General features: G+C 34.7%; 1 protein-coding gene across 8 annotated transcripts in view; it reads left to right on the top strand.

Annotated features, from left to right (window-relative positions):
• SMCHD1 (structural maintenance of chromosomes flexible hinge domain containing 1) overlaps nt 1–14,126 on the top strand; it is a 151,644-nt gene that overhangs the window by 99,853 nt on the left and 37,665 nt on the right. For 7 of the 8 annotated variants that reach the window (XM_023754212.1, XM_006089255.2, XM_023754213.1 and 4 more), the window contains 5 exons: nt 2,421–2,536; nt 4,087–4,151; nt 9,121–9,208; nt 10,268–10,399; nt 11,267–11,419. In XM_023754212.1, the coding sequence (XP_023609980.1) occupies nt 2,421–2,536; nt 4,087–4,151; nt 9,121–9,208; nt 10,268–10,399; nt 11,267–11,419 (554 nt within the window). The remainder of the gene's footprint in view (nt 1–2,420; nt 2,537–4,086; nt 4,152–9,120; nt 9,209–10,267; nt 10,400–11,266; nt 11,420–14,126) is intronic. The other variant, XM_023754214.1, reaches the window with a different exon arrangement.

Consider the following 14,126-nt stretch of genomic DNA (forward strand, 5'->3'; position numbering starts at 1 on the left):
CATCACATCAGAATTTATGATTTAAGATACTTCAGAACAACAAACATTACTAAATACCTCCTATGTCTAGGCACTATACTTGGCTCTTAGTTCCAATAATGAATATGACAGTTTTCAATGAGTTTAGTCCAGCCGTGGGCAAACTACGGCCCGCGGACCAGATCCGGCCCGTTTGAAATGAATAAAACTAAAAAAAAAAAAGACCATACCCTTTTATGTAATGATGTTTACTTTGAATTTATATTAGTTCACACAAACACTCCATCCATGCTTTTGTTCTGGCTCTCCGGTCCAGTTTAAGAACCCATTATGGCCCTCGAGTCAAAAAGTTTGACCACCCCTGGTTTAGTCTAATGTAGGAGACAGTCAAGTAAGCAAATAATTTTATTGTAATCTAGCAGGTACCAAATCAATAGGAAATAGTATTTGCTTCATACAGGTAATTTTCTTGAAGACTTGTTTTCTTGAAGGGATGAGTTCCTGTACATAAATATAATTATTAAAAATTGTTAATTTTTTAATGTAAATTTTTTGGTCTGCTTCTTGTAACTACTTACATTACATATATACATTGTCTTTATAGTCAAGTGTTTTAAATATTTGGGGAGATAAGACCTATTTTCTGTGATTAAAAAAGGAACAGATGTCAAATGGCTGGTACAGATGATAAACATAAGGGGAATATTATGTGTAATAATTTAGCTGCTGTATGCTATTAAAAATCATAAAAGAAAGCCCTAACCGGTTTGGCTCAGTGGATAGAGCGTCAGCCTGTGGACTGAAGGGTCCCAGGTTCGATTCCGGTCAAGGGCATGTACCTTGGTTGCGGGTACATCCCCAGTAGGTGGTGTGCAGGAGGCAGCTGATCGATGTTTCTCTCTCATCGATGTTTCTAACTCTCTATCCCTCTCCCTTCCTCTCTGTAAAAAAAAATCAATAAAATATATTTTAAAAAAAAATCATAAAAGAAAGTAAACATTGTATTCTTGGAATACACAAAGCATATGATTTTATGACCAGCTGCCCAAATTTCTAGGTTGCTGAATATCCACAGTCTAACCTATTTGGTCTTGCATGATAGAACTTAGAGCATGGCAGACTATGAAAATAAGACAAGGGACTATTAATAGCAAAGATGTATGTGTAGATTTCTGGGAAAGACTTAGCACCAGAGTTGTCTGTCATGATTAATAAGTTTTATAGACAAACTAGAGGCCCGGTGCACGAAATTCATGCACTGGGGGGGGGGGGGGTTGTCCCTCAGCCCAGCCTGCACCCTCTCCAATCTGGGACCCCTTGGGGGATGTCTGACTGCCAGTTTAGGCCTGATCCCACAGGGCCTAAACCAGCAGTCGGACATCCCTCTCACAATCCAGGACTGCTTGCTCCCAACTGCTCGCCTGCCTGCCTGATTGCCCCTAACCGCTTCTGCCTGCCAGCCTGATCACCCCCTTACCACTCTCCTGCCAGCCTGATCGACGCCTTACTGCTCCTCTGCCGGCCCAATTGCCCCCAACTGACCTCCCCTGCTGGCCTGCTTGTCCCTAACTGCCCTCCCCTTCTGGCCTGATTGCCCACAACTACCCTCCCCTGCCAGCCATCTTTGAGGGCGTGGCAGTCAATTATCATATTCCCTCATTGGCTGTGGGCACCATCATCTTTGAGGGCATGGCAATTAGCATATTCCCTCTTTATTGGCTGTGGGCACTGCCATCTTTGCGGGTGGGGAAGTCAATTAGCATATTCCCTCCTTATTGGCTGTGGGCACCTCCATCTTTGCGACGATGTGAGGGTCAATTACCATATTCCCTCTTTATTAGATAGGATTGTTGGAGAATGCTGATTAAAGAATAGTGTTATTTTCTTCATCAGAATTTTATTAACAATTTGTATGCTTTGACATACAGGCATACCTTGTTTTATTGAGTCTCTGAGGTACTGCTTTTTTACAAATTGAAGGTTTTGGCAACCCTGTGTTGAGCAAGTCTGTAGGCACCATTTTTCTAACAGGCTAATTAAAAGTATGTACATTGTTTTTTTAGACATAATGCTATTGCATATTTAAACTACAGTGTAATGCAAACATAACTTTTATATTCATTGGGAAAGCAAAAAAATGTATGGTAACTTGCTTCATTATAGTGGTCTAGAACCAAACCTACAATATCTCAAGGTATGCCTGTACAGTAAGTCTTCACTTAACATCGTTGATAGGTTCTGTGACTTTAAGTGAAACGACATATAACAAAACCAATTTTACTATAGGCTAATTTATATAAACCAGAGTTAAATTCCTGTGACATCATTATAATAAACATCGTTTAAACCAAACAATGTTATTTGAGGACCTGCTATGCAATTAACCAAATTCATTAGTTGAACTAGAAAGAAAACAAATTTTTTAATGTTCCTCATGACAGATTTTATGATTACTGTTATTTCTGAAGATGATAGCATCATTAAAAATATTAATCCAGCACGTATTACCATGAAAATGTGGAAGCACTCTAACAATGGGAACCGACCACCAGCAAATGTGAGTCATGGAAAGCATTTTAGAAGTTATAAATAGTTCTTACATTTATCTTAAAATTAAATGTAATTTAAGTGAAAATGCAGTATCTATATACTGGAGAGCTAGAAATTAACCCACTCCATCACTTGGGATTTAAAAATATATTAGAATATTTCAAAATTGTGTTGATGCTACTGAAAAAGGACAGCCTATATTGTGATAGTTCTAAAACTTTCAGATACTTTACACAATAAAATTATCTTGTCTAAAGGACAGAGGCACAAAGTAAAAAGCATAATATCACTAAGATAGTATAGAAAATGAAATAGTAGAGAAATATGATTGATAGACTTACTTGTTAGAGAAGGGGGATAGAGTGGTAAGAACAGTTTGAGGATTTAAAGCAACATAGTCCAATGGAAATATGTCACATGATATTTCCTATTTCTAGTAGCAACATTAAAGTAAGATTAAGGTTAATGTAGTTTTAACCTACTATATCGAAAATTATCTTACCAAGTCTTTGAATTTGGTTTGTATTTTATGCTTACACCACATCTCAGTTTGCACCACCATATTTCAAGTGCTCAGTAACCAGATGTGGCTGTTGGCTACCATACCTTATACTATATCAGAAGGTCCCTATTGGGGTCCAGGGGTTCCCAAAGGTGTGGACGGAGTCGGCGAAGAAGGAAGGACACGGAGGCAGCGTTCAGTTGATCAGCATAGCCAGGTTCTCCAGCCAGGTTCTCTAGCCAGGTTCAGTCTTTATTGTCCTGTTACATCTGTATTGATACCAGTTGATTTTAATCCTATCCATTCTATTCCAAAGGTTAGGGCATTTGTTATCTCCATTCCAAAGTCACTACTCTATTGTTCTGTTAAACTATAAGGAAGTAACTGAAGGAGATTATCCTAAGTGATTGTTCGTAGTTAAAGTGATTAATTACCCGCCTGGCACTTAGTTAAGGGGTTTTATTCCCTTTCTTAGTCCTGTTAATCCCTAACTCGAGGGAAAAATCCCCACCTGGGGAAACAACCTTTCTCGGAGAGGTGACCTTGGTTAAAACACATAGCACTAAGAAGGGGAGCAAACATATTAAGAACAGTATGCCATATACGCCAGGTCCCTTGAAACATATGCTGTGCAGATGTTTCTTTCCTGCAGAGACTGTGTCAAGCAGCAAGGATGGACCGGCTTCTGGCAGGTCCCAATTTAACAATGTCTTTCATGGTTTATGATTCATTTTAATTATCTGTTTAGGAAATTAACTTTCTTAATTGACACCATCAGTCCCATCAAGCAGCTATTACCTTAAACTGTATCACCAACAAAGAGATCTATGTGCCCTTTAATAATGTCTTTCCATTGTGGCTAATCTCATATTGTGTCTTATATACATTGTAAAGATATATACATATAGGTATGTGCTTGTGTATTTATAAATTCAGATGTGATTTGCATTCACATTTAGTAAAGGTGATATACTAGTAACTTTTCATCCTAAGTATACTATGTTAAATGTTTGTGATTTCTCTCTCCCCTGTCCTCTTCTCTCTTCTCTTTCTAGGCAGAAACATTTAGTTGTAATAAAATAAAAGGTAATGACAAGGAAGATGGCTGCTTCTACTTCAGGTATTTTTCAAGTCATTTCATATTTTTATGCATACTTTGTTACATAACTAGAGAAAAAAATTTGTGATTGAACAAAAATTAATACTCTCTTATTTTTTGCCAATAAGTTTTTTGAGAATATGTGTTTTTACTGTTTGTAAGCTTTGTAAAATGGCTTGGTGATATTTATATGTATATATGTTTTCAGAATTATCAAAGCCATCAGAAGAAGAATCACACTATATTGTCAGACTACTTTATAATATCTTACTCTATGGGAGATTTCTATAATCTTAAAGTTACAATCTTAGAAAGTTAAAAAAAAGGCTGGACTAGTTTTTTACTGTTAAAGTACATATTACTTTGAGGTGTTGCTTCTGCATTCTGGATCTCTATTTTGAAATCTGAAAAATAATTTTGAGTAGGCTATGTCTAAGGTTTTGTTTATCTATTTTTAATGATAAATGTTTTTTTTTAGAGTTTTACAAAAAGGATAGTGGCACAAAGTAAAAAGCATTATATCACTAAAAGATAGTATAGAAAATGAGATAATTATCTTGTTTCTTTAAATGTATTAGTCCTTAAGTCATGTAGAAACCAAAAAATGCAGTTACAAACCATTGTTAAAATAATGCTAACATTTATAATTGCTTCTGTATTTACCTTTATTGAGATCTTTATTTCCCCATGGTGCTTCATGTTACTGTCTGCTGGGATACACTTGATTTTATCATAATGTATTATCACTTTTAGGTATTTGTGGATTTGTTCTGCTAGTATTTTGTTTGGGATTTTACATCTACATTAATGCATTTTCTTTCGTACATATTCTTTTTCAAGTTTGATGTCTAGGTCATGTATGCCTCACAAAAATAACTGGAAGAAGTGGTCCCTAATTCTTGATTTATTCTATGGGAAGGTCTTGTTGAATAGTGTCATACTAGTATTTATGTATATACATGAATAATTTTAAGAACAATCACAAATCTTTTTATATTGTGTTTTTATTACTTATTTGATCAAGATATTTTCTAATTTCCATTGTGATTTCATCTTCTATCCAAGTTTATTCAGAAATATAGTGTTTAATTCCTAAATGTGGAATTTTCTTATTCTTTTTTTTGTTACTGATTTCTAGTTTAATTCCACTATGGTCAGAGAACCCACCCCATATAATTTCAATTCTTTGAAATTGATTGACAGTTGTTTTTGTAATATGTGTCACTTTTGTAAATATTCCATGTGTGCTACACAATAATGTATACTGCATTTGAAGCACAATGTTTTTTATATTAATTAGTTCAAAATTTGCTATAATTTTTTTGTCTGTGTTTTCTAGCAGTGAGTATGAGTGTGGGTTCCTCTGTTTTCCCTCTTAGTTCTATTCTATCATTGATTGCTTATATATTTTAAGCCTATCTTATTTACATATAGACTTAGATTATATATTCCTGGCATATTGAATCAGCTATTATTACAAAGTATTTGTCTTTTTACTCTAGTAATGTTTTTGTCTTGAGATCTACTTTGGTAATAGTACAGCAACTTTCTTTATGATTGACATGCAAAGCCATCTTAGGAATCGTGATAGTGTTTGCATAAAATATCTTTTTTTTCATTACTTTTGTATCTCTATTTTAAGAGTCTGACAGTATGGTTGTTTTTTAAAATAATGTCTTTTAACTGAAAAGTTTAGAGATTACATGTAATTATCAAAACACATGCTTTTGAATCTGTGATCTTACTGTTTATTATTGATCCTACTATTCTTTTTTTTTCTTTTTTAAGTGTTTTTTCTTATTTTCTACTTATTAAGTTGGTAGTTATACATTCTTAGTATTCTCTAAGTTTTTTGTTTGTTTGTTTTTTTAGATTACAACATGCATATTTGACATACCAATGGGTAATGACAATTTGCATTTTATAACTTCTTAGACAATGCATGAATCTTTTTTGTTTGTATGTTTTAAGAGAAAGAGGAAGGGAGAGAGAAAAACATTGATGTGAGAGAGAAACATCGATCGGTTGCCTCCTGCAAGCGTCCAAACCAGGGATCAAACCACAACCATGGTATGTGCCTTGCCACCTTTTGGTGTATGGGACAATACTCCAACCAACTGAGCCACACCAGCCAGGGCGACAGTGCATGAAACTTAGAAGCTTAAACTCCATTTTCCCTCTCCCACTTTACATACATGCTTCTGTTGTTGTGTATGTTAAACCTATCAAGGCATTATTTTATATAGTCAGTGGTCAATTCTATTGACTAATTTATTTATGCTTTCTGTTAACCTTCAACTCGGCTTCCATCTGGGATCATTTTCTATCTGGGGAACTTCCTTTACTATTTTCTTCTAGTGTACTTTTGCTGGTGATGAGTTATCTCATTTTTGCCTAAAAAATATTTTTTCCACTCTCATATTTGAAGGATATTTTTCCTGTATATGGTATTTTAGGTTGGCAGTTGCATTCTTGCCATCATTCACTACCCCATTATTTCTGTTGAGAAGTTACCTGACAGTCTTATTGTTTTTATCTTAAAAAGTAATCATTTCCTCCTGTTGTTTGGTTTTGAGTTTTGTTTTCAGAAGTTTTACTGTAACAATGCCTGTGTGTAGATTTCTTTTTATTTGTCCTGCTTAGTTTTCATGGGCTTTCATTTTGTGGTCTTGGTTCAATTTTGAAAAATTGTAAACTATTATTTCATCATATATGCATCTGCCTCCCTTTTCCTCTTCTTCTGGCAACTCTTAATTACATGCACATTACTCTTTCTCCGGGTATTCTCTGTTTCTTACCCTCTTTGCCATTCTTTTGTTTCTCTTCATTCTCGATATTTTATTCTGAACTACCTTCAATTAACTAATCTCTATTCAGTGGTATCTAATTTGCTATTAAATCCATCTTTGAATTATCAGTTTCTGTTTGGTATTTTCATGTTTAGTTCTCTAATGGGATTCTCAATCTTTTGTATGTGTTTTTAACCCTGAGTAGTAATCAAAGCCTGTCTGGAGTGTCTCTGGATTTGTTTTATTTGTTTCTGTTGGTTCCCATTCTAGTTTTTTGGCCTATTTATGTATCTGGTTGTTTCTTTTCTGTGGTTTGTGTTTTGTTTTTATAGTACATTTTATTTATGAATATTTATAGAAATAATTTGAAGTCTCAGATGATATATTTCTCCAGATAGGGTTTACATTTGCTTCTGTTCATTGTTTGGGCCACTAGCAGTCTATTACCATTTCAGTACAGTTTCAGAGGTTGAGATGATTCAAAGCTGAGTTGCTTTTCCGTTGGGAGCTTATCTGCTTTAGGTCCACCTGTTTCTTAGGTCCACTGCTCCCAAGAGTAAAGCAACCTTAAATATGAAATTCACCTTTTAGGATTTCCATGCTATTTTTTCATCCTGTTGAGTTATTTTTCACGTTTTACTTGTTATCTCTCAAACATTTTAAAGCAAATGTCTTTAAATATAGTTATTTTCATCAGGAAGGGTAGATCTGCCATTTGAAAGCAGTATTCTGTTTTATTCTTACTGTAACTTTATTAGGTATTTCTCTCTTAACACATTTCGTACCGCTCAGGAGTTTTCGCGTGTTTCGCGCGCCATCTGTTAAGGACCACTCATGAGTGTTCTCGTTTTTCACGCCCATGGAAAAAGGAGCGAATCTAGATACTTATGTAAATTTTGTTTGGTCCCTCTTCATAGAGGAAAATGTTTCACGCAGTACCATACGTTAAAAAAGTACTAAGAACTTTAATTGTTTAATTGTTTTTGTAAATAAAAATTATAATTATTGAAAAACAACACCTAAAGTGCATTATGATGATTTAAATAACATGCAGTTTGCCCAAAAACATGCGGTCCCTGGCGTATGTCTTAGAGATTTCTATGCGGTACGCAATGTGTTAAGTCATCTTAGAGAAAGATTAAATAATTTTCTCTAAGGTTACATATATGTTATAGTGCTGGGATTTCAATTCAAATACATATTCAAAGTCTTTGTATTCTTTGCTACATTATGCCAGTATTTTTAGATTATAAATGACATGCAAACATTATTGTAGAGATCATAACCCATATTGTACATGCCAGGCAAAGTATACCATAGAATGTCACTTATATTTTCATTGTAATTAAGTGTGATCAAAACAGGCTAGGAAGTGTACCTCGTAGTAGGCACTAAATTCTTTATTGATAATTAAATCACAGTAAATGCCTTGTAAAGTTAAGTATCCTATATAATAAAAGCCTAATATACAAATCGACCAAATGGCGGAATGACCGGTCGGTGGGGGGGCGGGGCTGGCGAGTGGGCGGCACCAGGTCAGCCAAGGCAGGTGCCAGCGGGCAGAGGGAGGGGACGGCGATCTGGGGGGGTAGGGGCAGGGCGGTGGCAGCGGAGCGATGGGGGCTGGGGCCGACCACTCCCCAGCTGGTGCCATCCCCTGATCGGCCTGCGGGTTGCCTCCCGCAGAGGGAGGCTAGACTGCAGCTTAGGCCCGCTCCCCACATCGGCCATCCCCTCTGGTCTGCGAGAGGGTACAGGTCGGGCTGAGGGATTCCCCCCCCCCCCCCAGTTTAAAATATAAAATATAAAAGCAACATACAAAGATCAGCAGGATAGCCTGTAATTTTGAAATATAAAACTTTGAGTTAGAAATTTATTATGTAGAATTGAAGCAAAATTCTCTTCACATATAATTCAGCACTTTTTATGTTTATTATTTTATGAACTTTATATTCCTATTTTTTTCAACTTTGCCACACTCAGAGCCTGGTTTCTATATGTTTTATGGAAAGAATGTCCAGGGAAAGAGGGACCTGGAATTAAAGCTAATATTGCAGGAAATATTTGCTGATGTAGACTAATGTAGAAGTAATTCTCTTTTTATGCATTTTCTTTTTGAGGAAGGAACAGAAATGTTGATGTTGTGAATTTCCCATTATTTAAAAGTTGTGAATAATTTTATCTCTTTCTTTCTAATTTAGGGATAAAGCAATTCCTCATAAAGTGGGGACATATTGTATCCAGTTTGGTTTTATGATGGATAAAGCACTTATTCTTAACAGTGAACAGGTTTGCTTACTCTGTTTTTATACCATAGTTAGCTTTACATTTTCTTGCTTAATTTAAGAAAGAAATGTTTTGTTTTAAAGTGAATTAATTATTGGATGCAAGTGAATTAATTTACTGGATGCAAAATATAAATAATGCCATTTTCAGGAATATTAGAATAGAATGCATTTAAATTATATTAATTAATAGGATCTGCTGCAGAAGTTACTTTTTCCATCTCTTTATATATCAAAGACTCAGTTAATAATCATTTTAGTGTATATCATGATAAAGTTGCTGCTATCAATCATATGTGAAAATTTTTTAATTAATAACTTTTCACATGCTAGAGTCTATATATATAAAAGCCTAAGTGACCATTCGACCTATCTACCGTTTGATTATTGGACCAGTAGCTGTGACGTGCACTGACCACCAGGGGGCAGACGCTCAATGCACAGTCATGGAAACATGGAACAGACAGATGAATCTCAAAGGGAAAGTGGGGGAGGGCAGGAAGAGATTAACCAAAGATCTTATATGCATACTGGTGGCATCCCTCACCCTAGCCTGTGGGCATTGGGCTGAAACTGGCCTGGTGCACAGATTTGTGCACCGGTGGGGCACCTCCACCTGGCCTGTGGGGATCAGGCCAAAACCGGCAGTTTGGCATCCCCTGAGGGGTCCCAGATTGCAAGAGGGCGCAGGCCAGGCCAACGGACCCCATCGGTGCACGAATCTGTGCACTGGGCCTCTAGTTATAGATAATGAGGTTTAAGGTAGTTTTAGCATATGTCATCTCCATTCAATAAATGGTAGTGTACCAAATTTTTAAAAACAACCTGTATTTTTACATGTCTATAAATTTATTCTTAAATAGTTACATTGAAAAATTAATCTTTGATACACATTTTTATCCTCAGTTTTTAAAAGTTAATTTAAATCATTTTGAGAGATTAATGGCAGTACATGTTTAAAAGTAACATTTCATTTAGTATATGCTATCATTTCTCCTCTTACTCTTAAATTCTCAGCTATCAATATATATTGTTAATTGAAATTCTGCTTTTGTTTTGAAAGATTATAATTGATGTTCAACCTAATCAACCTGTGAAGTTAGTACCTAAAATTCAGCCAGCCACACCAGCTGTTTCAAATGTTCACTCAGTTGCCAATAGGACCCTGGTCAAAGATTTACATCTTATTATCACGGTAATGTTTATTTACTTCCAAAATTGCATTGGGTAGCAAGAATTCTTTCTAATTTTTAGGGTATAAAATACTTATTATAGAATCAGATTTTGATCATTCAGTTTTAGGTTATAAGGAAAATTTGTTTAGATAAATGAAATCAAACATCTCTGAATACAAATAGAGAATGCATACATAATACATAAAATATATCCAGATATACTAAGTAGAACTGACTCAAAAATGCAAAAACCTGCCTACCTCTCAATATATCCCCTTTATATCTCCTATTTCATATATGTATTAAATACGCGTCAAGTAAATTGATTCCACCGTATATATTTCATTGAGGGGACAGAAGGAGGTAATTAATTATTTTTAAGAGAGCTGCTCTGATAACTGATCATGGTGAGCTCCTCCTCAGAGCTTTTGATTACCTGGAGACTAAGCAGCAATAGAATTGCTGTGAATATTAACAAAAACAAGTAAAATACAGTGGTGGGACCTCACCTTTATGGAAAATTTTGCAGGTAAGGTACTTAATTTCTTTCAGTTTATTTTCCTATGTTAGACAAGTAGGTTGTTCTTAACTTCTTTGCCCCAGATCAATAGATGTTAAAAGTACATAACAAGATGACATTTTAAAATGGGAGCTCTTTTAAAAAAGAAAGTTAGGAGCCATTGTATTAGTTGGAAACTGCTGGTTTTTCTTGGTTTCTGGGATTATTTTCTGCCCATGGATCACTTAATCTGAGAATTGAATTCTGTGCTTAGAGTGAAGAATCAGGATAATTTAATATTTTTCATTTTTATTTGCACATGTCCTTCACTGGGTTTAATTTTCTTACCAGTTCTTCTAATTAGTTATTTTCCATTATTTACTTTAAGGATGACTTCAACAATCAGACTGGACTTGATTTGGTTGGCACTGTAATAGCTACCATCAAAGGTTCTAATGAGGAAGATACTGATACACCACTCTTTATCGGGAAAGTTAGAACACTTGAATTCCCTTTTGTAAAAGGTTCCGCTAACATCACGGTAATTTTTACGTCTTTTGGTAGATGAGATTTCTGTATTTTTAGCCTCAGTGATAATATATTTATGTTTCATTGAAAAGCTATCATTCTGTGGATAGAAACAATGAAACATAGCTCGGGTAAAATGTATACATATCTTAGAAAAATTTAATAAATCAACTTATCTTTGTATTTTTTTCTCCCAAAAGGGAAATAATTTTAGTTATAGAAAATACACAGTGCAAAAACTCAATAATAATCATTATATTATCACCCTCTGGAGATGATGATTAACAATTTAGTGTATAACCTCCAGAGTTTTCATATATACACTAACATTGTTTGGATACTCTGTGTGTATATGATTTATATACTTGGGGTAGTGTGTATGTGAAACTATAGAACATTGCTTTTATAAAAGTGTTTTCTACTTTAACACATCTTTGGTATATTTCTTTATCAATAAGTATAAACCTAGATTATTGTATTGATGATCACTTATTTGATCAATCCTAAGTGAAAATTTAGTTTCTTTCCAAAGCTTGTTTTATCAGCAGTGCTTCCATCAGCTTCTATGTATATCCTTTTTTACATATATCTGCTATCTCCATAAGAAATTGGTAGAAGGTTAGAGACTAGGCCTTTTGGTAGTTATTGCCTATTGCTCCTTAGTTTTTATTCCCACCAGAAGTATGTGTACATCCTTATAATATTACCAACCCTGAATATGAAGTTTTTAAAAGTCTAACCAAGTTTCCTCTATTTTAAAATATGTAAATTTTCTTTGTTACTAGTAAGGTTGAACATTTTTCATATTTGTGATCTTTGTAGGATTGTTCCTCAACTCTTTTTCTTTGGAATGTTCATCATTTTCTTAACTTTATATTAAAGATATTAATGCTCTTTTGTATATAAATACTTTTCCTGAGTTTGTCTTTTATTGGGGGCTTTGTTTATATTGGGGCAGGAGGGAAGATTATATTTGCAGTGCTAGCTGTAGTATTCTTATGCACTTAATTTTTTATTTGTCTGAATTTTATTTTTATCCTTTTTTTCAAATTCATTATCTAAATATCTTGGTATCATTTATTTAATAATTCTTCCTGTACCAGTAAATTTGAAGTGTCAACCTTTTTGTCAGTGTTTATTTTTATATGTAGACCAATGCTAATACCACTTTTTTAAAAATTATAGTTAGCATATGATATATCAGGTGTACAACATATCACCCTGTTTTAATAACATCAGGGAGTCTGCTAGCTTGCATCTCGCCTACAGTAGACATGTCAGTTGATTTGTCAATGAAGGACCTTTATAGCATTTCTATTTTAACTAGTTTCCAACATTTAAAGATCTGGAATTTTTACATAAAGATAAGCATTTCTGATTTATTTGGAGAATTCTACAAACACAGCAATACTGAGCCAAGATTCTCTTAGGGCAGCAGGACTTTCCATTCAGTTCTATTTATGCCACTTCTTTTCACTTCTTGACATTGAGAGCAAGTGTCAGCTGATACTTATATTTACACTTGTTCTTTTATTTTTATTACAGTGGAGAGTAAAGTGAAATTTTCTTGTACCCTCACAAAAATGAGGTAATGAAAGCCACATGTTGAAAAAAAAAGGGGCGAGATACGTTGAACTTCAAAGTAGGTTTGTTTTAGAAGAATACAGCTAGTCCACTTTACTTATTTCCTATTTACATATGTTCTGTTTCCTTGGCCCCCCTGTAGGCTTTTCAAATCACTAACCCCACTGTACACATTTGTGAGGTTGGGATGATGACATAAGCTATTCCCCTACAATTATATACAGAATCTAAGCTTCATGTCACACATAGGAATTTCCACTAAAGGTTCTTAATATCACACTAAATAAGCAGAAAACTCAATTCCTGCTTGGCTTCTGGCCCATTTATTGATTTAGTAGGTCTGGGGCAGGGCTCTGTAATTTGATTTGTAATAAGCAAGTGATTGTTATCACTAGGGACACGTAGGAAACACTGACCCAGTGTACAACCAGTATTTGTTAATGTTACACATTTGTTTGTAAAGAACCTGTATTGCTTTCTTTAAAGTTATAATCTGAATATATAATTTTTTAAGGTTGTTAACCTGTGTTATTCAAAGTTTCTATATTATTTGCCTACTTGATCTGGAAATTTCTGAAAGAGGTGTCTAAGTTACATTCTGCTATGCATTTGTCTATCATATTCTAAATTTCCGTTTGTACGTGGATTCAGTTTGGGACTCTTCAGTTCTCTTCATTTCTGTTATTCTGTATATGCTCTTTTTTTGAAAAGCTGTACATCAGAGATTAAACTAAAACTTTGAATTAGGAAATTGTCCTTAAACAAGACATGAAGGAGAGGTTTTGTTTTGTTTTTTTTTTTTTTAAATATATTTTATTGATTTTTTACAGAGAGGAAAGGAGAGAGATAGAGAGTTAGAAACATCGATGAGAGAGAAACATCGATCAGCTGCCTCCTGCACATCTCCTACTGGGGATGTGCCCGCAACCCAGGTACATGCCCTTGACCGGAATCGAACCTGGGACCTTTCAGTCCACAGGCCAACGCTCTATCCACTGAGCCAAACCGGTTTCGGCAGGTTTTGTTTTTTTTAACTATATCGAAAGTTAAAACTTTATATACCATAAACATACCTTAGAAATAAAAGAACAATGGTGATATGTTGATAATTATTGATACTGAATGATGCCATATAG

This window comes from Myotis lucifugus, unplaced genomic scaffold (genome assembly GCF_000147115.1).
Source record: "Myotis lucifugus unplaced genomic scaffold, Myoluc2.0 scaffold_58, whole genome shotgun sequence".
NCBI lineage: Eukaryota > Metazoa > Chordata > Mammalia > Chiroptera > Vespertilionidae > Myotis > Myotis lucifugus.